General features: G+C 17.6%; 2 protein-coding genes across 4 annotated transcripts; one reads left to right on the top strand and one right to left on the bottom strand.

Annotated features, from left to right (window-relative positions):
* Positions 1 to 675: 675 nt before the first annotated feature.
* Positions 676 to 2,659, top strand: PGSY75_1411100 (putative membrane protein; the record flags this gene model as incomplete). 2 transcript variants are annotated; one of them, XM_018787817.1, is made up of 8 exons in its annotated part: positions 676 to 836; positions 935 to 1,070; positions 1,204 to 1,345; positions 1,464 to 1,643; positions 1,757 to 1,872; positions 2,000 to 2,115; positions 2,256 to 2,396; positions 2,530 to 2,659. In XM_018787817.1, the coding sequence occupies 8 exons, from the start codon at positions 676 to 678 to the stop codon at positions 2,657 to 2,659; spliced, it is 1,122 nt and encodes a 373-aa protein (XP_018639189.1). The 2 variants fall into 2 exon arrangements, with proteins under 2 accessions (XP_018639189.1, XP_018639190.1); XM_018787818.1 differs by having other exon boundaries at positions 2,568 to 2,592.
* Positions 2,660 to 2,793: 134 nt separating this feature from the next.
* PGSY75_1411000 (hypothetical protein) lies at positions 2,794 to 9,969 on the bottom strand (the record flags this gene model as incomplete). Of its 2 annotated transcripts, XM_018787815.1 has the most annotated exons (10): positions 2,794 to 2,861; positions 3,082 to 3,195; positions 3,273 to 3,333; positions 3,435 to 3,518; positions 3,605 to 3,655; positions 3,737 to 3,931; positions 4,065 to 4,133; positions 4,251 to 5,165; positions 5,257 to 5,864; positions 6,039 to 9,969. In XM_018787815.1, the coding sequence occupies 10 exons, from the start codon at positions 9,967 to 9,969 to the stop codon at positions 2,794 to 2,796; spliced, it is 6,096 nt and encodes a 2,031-aa protein (XP_018639187.1). The 2 variants fall into 2 exon arrangements, with proteins under 2 accessions (XP_018639187.1, XP_018639188.1); XM_018787816.1 differs by lacking the exon at positions 4,065 to 4,133.
* Positions 9,970 to 10,858: the final 889 nt, after the last annotated feature.

Here is a 10,858-nt window from a genome sequence, read left to right as displayed (position 1 = left end):
TCCTTTAGGTATTTTATTTTATATATTTTTTATCCTTGTCATATTTTTTTTTTTTTTTTTTTTTTTTTTTTGCTATATTTATGTTTTGTTTAATGTTATGTTAATATTTTGTTGAACATTTTAATTTTTTAATTAATTTTTTTTTTTTGGTTATATTTAAGAACAAATGTAATTTTTTTAGCTTATAATAAAAAGAAATTTATTTATACATATACATATGAATTTAATAATTGTATGACTTATATATATTTATGTATATAATATTTTTTTATATGTATGATATTATAATTTTAAAATAGTTCATTTCTTTTAATTTTTATAATATATTGAAAAGTAGTATGAATACAAATTGTCATTTATTATTAACACAATGCATAGTAAAAACCGATATTTTGAAAAGACACAATTGTAATTTCACCTTATATTTTTTCTCATGATAGCCATATGTTTTTATATGTATTAACAAGATAACATATGAGAAATATAAAACATATTATTATTTTTTATTTGTATTATTTTCATGTTTCATTTTTCATGTTTCATGTTTTTTTTTTTTTCGTCTTCTCATTAATACTAATTTGAACAAGTTATATATATATACATATATAATATGTATATTATTATATATACACATAAAAAATATTTATAATCATATATAAAAAAAAAGAGAAAAAAATGTTTATTATAAAAAGTAATATACCAAGTGATAATACATTGGATATTAGCGCAAAGAAAGAGCATAACAAAATAAACAAATTTTTAATTTCTTTGATTGTCGTAATAAATGGTTTAAGTCTATTATTTACAATAATATTGGCTATCAACTTTTATTATTGGTAAGTATATAATGATGTTATATATGTGAAATATTAATATAATATATATATATATATATATATATATATATAATTATACTATGTGTTTTATTTTATAGTTCCTTTAATGTGACATCATTTTTATTCCTTACAACACAAACATGCCTATGGACTTATTTAGCAATATTAAATGTATATGACCAAAAGTATATTTTTTCACTCTCATCATTTTTAGGAATTCATTTATACACACAAGTATGTAAAAGGATGTTTCAAAATGTGTATATATATATATATATATATATATATATATATATATAAGTGCTTTACATATTATAATATATATATATATATATATATATGTATTAATTTATAAACCCTTTTGTAGTGCTACCAAAATTATGATAAGTTGTTCCTCTCGGATGAACTTCAAGAATATCATTTTATGTCAGTGGCTTTGTCACATTTACCTTTCCTTTATATTTGTTATGACATTGTGATTTTTCAATATGATAGTGTTTTCATTAAAAGTAATAAAACTCAAAAGAAATATATATATATAAATATATATATATATATATATTAATTTTTTTTTTTCAATATTATTATAATTTTTCCTTTTTTTTTTTTTTTTTTTTTTATTTTCAGGTACATTAGATTATACTTATAATGAGAAATCACTAATAGTATTGAATTTTTTGAGAGGTTTATTTTGTTCTTTTTGTATTGCCGTCATTTTTATTATTTCACTTATTTTGAATATTCAAAATACTTTTAGAACTTTTCCTATGTTAAAATTGTCTAATATTAAAACGAAGAAATATCTACGTAATAAGAAAAAGAAAATATGTGCACATATATATATATATATATATATATATATATGTGAAAATTTATTTTATTTTATTTATTTAATTTTATTTTTTTTCTCCTTTTTGCAGTATCTGTTTTTTTGTTTTATCTAATTGATTCACAATTAAGGATTATAACTTTCCTTTTTATAATCGAGACATATGAAGTTAATCCCTTTAAGATATTTGTTTTTATATTTTCACAAGTAATAAAAATGAAATGTTTATATATACATATATATTAATACTGTTTCATAGTTTTATTTATATAAATCATAAAAAAATGATAATTTTTTTTTTTTTTTTTTTTTTTTTTTTCTATTAATATTGTAGATTATGACCATATGTGTGTGTATAGCCTTTGATACTCACATTTTTAAAAATATAATTGTTGGGATATCATCTATTTTGGTTTCTCCTTTATCAATAATATTACATTCCACAAACAGGTGTGAAGAATAAAAGAAAGTGTTCATTTCATACATATAAAAATTAAATGGATTATATCTATATCAAATAAATATATAATTAAAAACGTTTTGTAATTTATCCTAATATGCATTTTTTTTTTTTTTTTATTTACTTATAGAAATTATAGTAACGAAAGAGTTGTACGTCTGAGTAAACTACTGATAAATTTTCGATTTTTTGAATTTTTTTTGATACTTTTTTATGGATCCTTATATTATGATGATGATGAAATAGGAAACACCTTTATATTATACATACAGTAAGTTTATATATATGTAACATATTAAATAAATAAATATATATATATATATATATATATATATATATATGTATTTATATTTATGTTTCGATTAATTCCTATCATATATTTTTTAAAATTTTTTTTTTTGAAGGCTCATCAGTTTGATATTATTATTCTTTTTAATAATAGTATACAAAAAAGTGTTATCATATAAAAGAAAATTTGAAGAGAATATGGATGACTTTAATGTAGACATGTATAATAATATCAATGATAATTAATTTTTTTATTAGGTCATATTAATAATTCAATTTTTTTTTATAAATAATATATATATATATATATATATATATATAGTATCCTCTCATTGATCATTCATATATAAAATAATCATTTTGATTATTTAATTCTTTAATTATTTATATAACAATATAGTGGTAGTATTCAAAACAGATAACACGACATCATAATCGATATTTTCACCTAGCAGAATTAAAAAATAAAAAAAAAAAAGAAAGGAAAAAGAATTAAATATTTAATAAAAAAAAAAAAAAAAAAAAAAAAAAAATTTAATTTTAATATTTTATATTTTTTTTTATAATATTTATTTGTTTTTACAACACATTATAAACATATATATATTATATTTGCCACATTTATTCATTTATTTTGTTTTTTAATTATTTTTATTATTTTTTTGTACACTTAAACTTATTAAAACTTGAAATATTATAAATATCCTTATCAGAATTTTTTTTTATATTTTTTTTATATGTATCCAAATATTCTTCCAGGTTTTCTATAACATTTTTATTTTCTAAAAAATATAAATATAATTGCTATAATTATATTATATAATATATATAATATTTATTGTTGTGCTTTGTTTCTTACCCTTATTTGTATAAGTATTATAATTATTGTTCACATGGTTATTTTTTTCTTTTATAAAGGTCTGAAGGATATGAAATATAATATATAAATATACATATATATACATATGTATGTATAAATATTTGATGGATAAATATTCATCCTATGTTTTTAATAAACTACCTCATGAGCAACCGATATAATACAATTAAATATAAAGAGGTCCATATTTTTTCTAGTTACCACATTCATTATAATTTTCAGAATCTATATATATGTCCAATATTAATGTATTATTTTTTTTTTTTTTTATTAAAAATATATTTATGTAAAAATTATGAAACGTGAATTACCTTGTCACTACAAGTAGTTATATCAAACCATAAAGGTTTAATTTTAACAACCTTTTAAAAAGTAAATATATATATATATATATATGTGCAACGATTTTCATATTTTTTTTATGTATTTCCTCATTTACCGACCATTAATAAAAAAAACAACCGGTGAATAATAATTTCCTGTTTTCTATTCAAATGTAGAATACTCCTCAAAAAAAATGGTCTAAATGAATAGATATAATTAAAGCAAAATGATTTAACTTTTAAATTTATATTTGTCGATAGTAGTAATACATTTATTATCGCTAATAATAAGTCATTTTGTATATTGTCCCATTCCTAAAAAGGAAATATATAATAATAATATGTGAATAAATATAAATAAATAAATAAATATATATATATATATATATATATATATAACATTTAAAAGTTATTTGCTTATAACAAATATATCTCTATATTAATTTACACTTAAAAATGAACTATTAATTAAGAAAAGGAAAAAAAGAAAAACCTCCTCTTCCAATAAAACAACCTCCTTAAAAAAAAAAAAATCAAAATGAATAAATAAATAAATATATATATATATATATAATATTTATTATGTCAAATTTTGTATGAATATGTACACAATATATAACATATTTTTTATTACATTTGTTAGCAATAAACATAATAATAAGGATAAAGAAGAAAGTCTAATTTCCATACTCTCATGAGTTAATAAAGGATAAAATAACTTTTTTCTAACAATACATTTGTCTGACTTATTTTCTTGATTTGTATTCGATGTGTTATTATGTAATGATAATATTTCATCAATATTTTTATCAAAAGATGTACAGAGTTTAATTAAAAGTGGTGATATATTGTTTGGAGATTTAGGAAAAGGTAAAATTAATAATGATAAAATATAAAAGGATAAACTCCTAAAATGAGTATTAGTATTTTTAATAGAATATATTAAAAGATGTATTAATGAAATAGATGAGGACAAAACATTAATATTTTGTATTTGATTATATTTTCTACAATAAAATATTAGATTTAGTAAGAAATAAAAAAAGGAATTTTCAAATTTTAGAATGTTATAAATAAAGTCATTATTAGGATTATTTGAACACTCCATTTTATATTCATCATTTGTATTATAACAATTGTTATTATTATCATTATTGTTATTATTATTATTGTTATTATCATTATTGTTATTATCATTATTGTTATATTTTTTTAGGGGAGAAAAAAATCTTTCTAAGGAATATTTTACATATAATGAAAGTTTCTGGAGTAAGGTTATTATATTAAATATATCTTTTTCTGAATATTTTTCCAAATTTTCAAAAAAGAGGAAAAAAAAAGAAAATATATTATTAATTTCGTCTGTTTTATTTTCTAATGTATTCATATATCTAATAACTGTGTTCATCATTTTGTACAAGCTAATACTTTTATTACAATAACCTATAGAGTATTTTCTTAATTTTATTATTAAATAATATACATAAATAATTTGATCATTTAATATGTTGTCCATTTCGATATGTTCAAATATCATATTTATGAGTTCCTACATTGGATATAAAATATATATGTACATACATATATATATATATATATATATATATATATATTATTTACTTGTTTATTTTAATTTTTACCCTATTTTTTGATATGGACAAATATAACTTATTATCAACCTCACTTATTTCCCCAGAGGCATATAAAGATAATTCTAATTTTATAATATAAATTATAAAAAGAAAGAAACTATTATAATTATTATTATCAACATTTAATGAAAAAATACAATCGAATGCTAAATATATATTTTTTAATTTTTTTATATCTTTCCATAAACGTAAATTTATTTTATATAATTGATTTTGAATATGTTCGAAAGCTATATAAATTTTATCCTTTTTTATAAAATAATAAGAATAAGTTAAAGACATAAATAAAAATAAAGGATTAATATTGTTGTTATAATTATTAGTGACAAATATATGTTGTACATAATTAATCTTTTTACTTTTATTTAATTTCCTTTCAAGAAAAACTTTATCATATTTTAAACTTAAATAAAATATATATATAACCGTTTCGATAACAACTTCATTATCATTAAAATTGAATAATAGAACGTTAGAAAAATAAAAATCGTTTTTCTTTATTATATCTATTAAAATGTCTTTTATATCATCCCTCTCATGGATGATAGTTTCTTCTTCATCAATTAAGAGTTTTAAAATTCGATGGCATTCTTCGCCTTAAAAATAAATAAATAAATATATATATATATATATATATATACATCACATTTATAGAAAAGAACAAATGGGTTATAAAAATATAAGATACATGTTTATATGTACAAATATATGTATAAATATATTTATATATAATTATTTGATTTTTTTTTTTTTTTTTTTTTTTTTTTTACTGTAATTTTTTCTTGAAACATATTGAAAGAATAGTGTAAAGGGCTTATTACTTAACAATTCTTTTCTAATTCTTTTTTTATATACAACAAATTTGTCTATAATTAATTTATGCTGTTCTTTACAACTAATAGAATTAACATCATCATCATTATTATTATTATGGTGGTTATTTCTTTTTTCTTTTTTCTGTTGACCCTCTTTGGATGCATCACATTTAGGAGACATGGACAAGTTGCCTGTTTCATTATGGCTATTATTTATATTAATAAATTTTTTACTTTTGTTTATTTGTTCATATTCTTTTAAATATTTCTGAGTTGTATCATCTACATGACACAGTACTTTAGTTAACAAGTTATAAAAATGATTAAAAAAAGAAGAGAATAAAATATTCCAACTGATATTATTAAATACCTGTTTCTTTTTATATACATTATGAATAATAAATATACACGTAAGATATGTAAATTGAATATTATATAATTTCTTCTCTTGATTAATTATGTTACTGTTTTGTGCAAATATATTTTCCATAAATATATCTAATTCTATAAAAAAAGATAACATTAATTTTATGAATGCTATACGTTGAAAATTATGTTCATTGTCTAATTTTTCATTGTCATTGATTATATTTAAATCTATAAAAAATTCTTCATTTCTATTTAATATATAAACTAAGCAGAATAATAATTTCATAATACTTATGGTTATATTTTGTATATAATTTTTCTCTTCGTTATATATTATTTCTATATATATATCTTTCTTGTATATATTAACAGTTTTTATAATATTTAAAGCAGTTTTTAAAATTTTAAATAATATGAAAATATTTGTTATATATACTTTATTAATAATATCATTTAATAAATTATTTTCCAAGGTTACTACAACAGTGTCTCCCTTACCATTATTATAGTTCTTATAATTATTTTTAGATATATTATTTTTTTTCATAGTTAAATTTTTTTTTTTTTTATGTAACAAATTTTCATTCTTTATTTTTTGGGTACCATTAAATGTATTTGTATTTATATATATGTCACATTTCTCATCCATATGTAATATATTATTTATATTTTCATTTTTTTCTTTACTTTTTAATTTACAAGATATTCTCTCATTTTCTTGTGTATATATATTATCTTCTAATTTACCATCAAATAAAATTTCTTGATTATTATTATTATTATTTTTTAGTAAAATAGATTCGAACAATAAGATAATATCTTCATTATTGGTTGGAGTACAACTAGGTGATATTATAAGACAGGAGAATATATTTATAATTTTAAAAATATGAGAAATTTTTATGGAAGCATGTGAAATGTTTATAAGCATATTTAATGCTTTAATAATATAAGATATGGTGAAAAAATTATATTTACATTTATTGGAATAATGATCATACGCATTATTGTTACAGACTTTATTTTGAAAACTATTGTCTATGAATTGTTTATCGACTACATTATTATTGATATCATTAGTATATATTACTTTATTATTTAGTATAATATTATCTTTACTTACATATCTTAAAATAATATTTATTAAAACATCTATTGCATAATGTGTATGGGTATTTGAAAAAAGTGTATTATTAAAAAAAAAAGTAACTAAAAGTTTCAGCGCCTTTTCTCTTAAATTTTCATATTTCGTATTTGATATATAATCAAATACCCATTCTACTAATGATGTATTTGTTAATATAATATTAACAATATTATCATCAAAACTACAAAATGAATAAAATATATCTAAGCATTTCATTTGTATATCACTATTAAAATGGTTTAATAAAGTTTCTTGTAAATTATCACATAATATAATAAAAATATGTGAATTTTCTAATATTTCTAATTTATTTAAATTAATTTTTTTTTTTTTTTTCTTCTTTTCATCAATATCGGATAATGAATAAGATGTATAAGAAGATTCTATAAACGATACATTATCATTTTGATTATCACAATTTGAAGAAACAAAATTTTCTTTCTCTTTTATTGAAGAATTTTGTGTAAAGGAAAAATGTTTTGAAAGCTTTGACAAAATTTTACATTTAGATTCCGTTGAAATTTTTGATACATCTAAAGATTTTTCATGCAAAGAAAATTTGTTCTTATGTGTACCTTCAGATCTGATTGACATATTATCACTATTATATATACTTTCCATTTCATATTCTCCTAAATCACAAATATTATCTTTTTTTAATGGATAATGTGTAACATTTTTTTCATCATCTGAGTATATTAAATCATGTTTTGATATAAAGAATATATTACTTTTTATACTACTATTATTACTTGTAGGTGAATTATATTCATCTTTATTATCATTATAGTAAGAATGGTTATTTTCATCACCATCAAAATAAGAATTATTCTTTTCAACACTATGATAATAAAAATTTTTCTTTACATCTTTATACATATATTCATTTGTATTTTTATTTACTTCACGAATTTGTTTATATTTTTCTTCATTCTCTTCAATGCTATTTTCATTCTTAACATCCTGGTTATCCTCAATATCTTGAGGAGAGTTATTAATCTGGAAGCATCTTTTAATTTGGTTTTGCTCTTTAGTAAATTCATTTTTTTTATTCCCTAGTGGAATATTATATATTGATAATATGTTCCGATCTAATATATTTTTTCTTTTTTTAATTTTTGTAATACATGTACTGCTTGTTTGACAAGAGTTAGAATAATGTTCTACACTATTATTATTACTACTATTAGTGTTAGAATTATTAATATTGTTACTTTCAGTGTTGACACTATAAAAATTATTGTTATTATTATTGTGTTTAATACAACTACTTTTGTTGCTATTACGTTTATTATTATTTTCAATATTCAATGTTTTAATATTACTATTTGGTGAAGAGTCAAATATAATGTGGTGAAAAAAATAATTCAAAACATTATATTGTAATGTTATTAAATATATGAATTGTATATAATAAGTACATAAATCTGTGTTTTTGTTAGTATATTTAAATTTTGTTATTAAATATATAAAAAATCTTTTTAATAAATTATTATTAATTTGCCATAATAAATTATCATGCCATAGTTTATATATAATTTGTAAATTTAATAACAACTCACTATTGTAATAATGCTTATTGTTTTGTTTTTTTTTATCTATATATTTATCTGTATAAGCATTATATTCATATATATAACCATAATTATTATTTGTTAATTTAGAATTAATCATTTCATCGTTTTCTATAAATAATTTCATTAATTCTTCAATAATGGTTGATTCATCTTTTAATGTTACAAATATAATTTCGACATTATCTATTAAACTCTTCAGAAAATCTAAAAGAAAAAAGAAATTTCTTTTTTTATTCTTTGAAGAAAAATTTTTTAATCGAACAAGTACACAAGTATATATAGCATCTTTAAAAATATTACATAATTCTTTAGAACATTTATATAAAAATTCTTTGCATGCATTAGTAGTTAATTTAATTAATTCGCTATTTACTAAATATATATAATTATCATCATCATTATCATAATAAATACTATTATCATTATTTTTAATATTTTCATTATTATAATTAGAGGAATATATATTTTTTTTTTCTTCTTTCTCTTCGAATTGTGATATTCCTTCTATATAACTAAATGCTTCAGATAGAAATAAAGTATGATCCAATAAATAAAAAGAGAAATGATAACGAAATTCTTCACACGCTTTTATACAAAATAAGTTATTTATACTCTTAAATAATAAATATTTTTTATATAAAGGATATTTTTTAAAAAGAAACTTATATAAACATTCTACACACATTACCTTCTCATATTTGTCAACGAAAAATTTTTCGTGATTTTCTATCACATGCTTATCACAAACAATTAATAAAATTTCATCAAATTTTGTATTCAATTTTATTTCCATGCTTAACTAAAATTAAAGTATATGGACAAAAATATATACACACAAGTAAACCAAATAATATATATATAAAATATATATATATTATATATATGTATAATATTTTTAAAATGTATAAGGCGAATGACCCTGTGGTTTATTAACTGAAGGCCATAGAAACAAATAATAAAAAAAATATATATATACAAATAAATAAATAAATAAATATATATATATATATATATTTATTTATTTATTATGTTCAATTTTCTTCTTTTTTTTCTTTTTATATTATTACATTTTCTTATTTTAGAAAAGTTCTATAAACATATATAGATGATGTTGAAACGTTAAAATATTTTTTAATATACATATAAAATGTTACATTATATCTATTGTATATATTTTTCTTTTTTGTCTTCGATTTTTAAAATATTGAAATTTTTTTTTTTATTATGCAATTACACTTCAAATAAAAAAAAAAAAAAAAAAAAAAAAAATATATATATATATAATAAATTATTGCAAAAATAATAGTATAACCGAAGGTACACATATATGAGTATATTGAGAAATACCTATACAATAATAATTTATTTATATATTTACATTTTTATTTTTTTTTTTTATATATTATTTTCAAACATTGTTTTATTTTTTCTTAAAGAAAAATATCGGATTAAAAGATTTAAATGAAAAACCTTAAAAAAAAAAAAAAAAAATAAAAATATATATAAAAAATTATTAAAAAAAAAAAAAAAAAAAAAAATATAAAAATATATTATTATTTTTTTTTTTATTTATACAATAATAATTTATTTATATTTTTACTTTTTTTTTTTTTTTTTTTTTATATTATTTTCAAACATTATTTTATTTTTTATTAAAGAAAAAAAATATAATAAAAAAAATA

Source organism: Plasmodium gaboni, chromosome 14 (genome assembly GCF_001602025.1).
Source record: "Plasmodium gaboni strain SY75 chromosome 14, whole genome shotgun sequence".
Taxonomy (NCBI): Eukaryota; Apicomplexa; class Aconoidasida; order Haemosporida; family Plasmodiidae; genus Plasmodium; species Plasmodium gaboni.
Note: the sequence above shows the minus strand (reverse complement) of the source record. Positions and strands in the feature narration are given on the sequence as shown.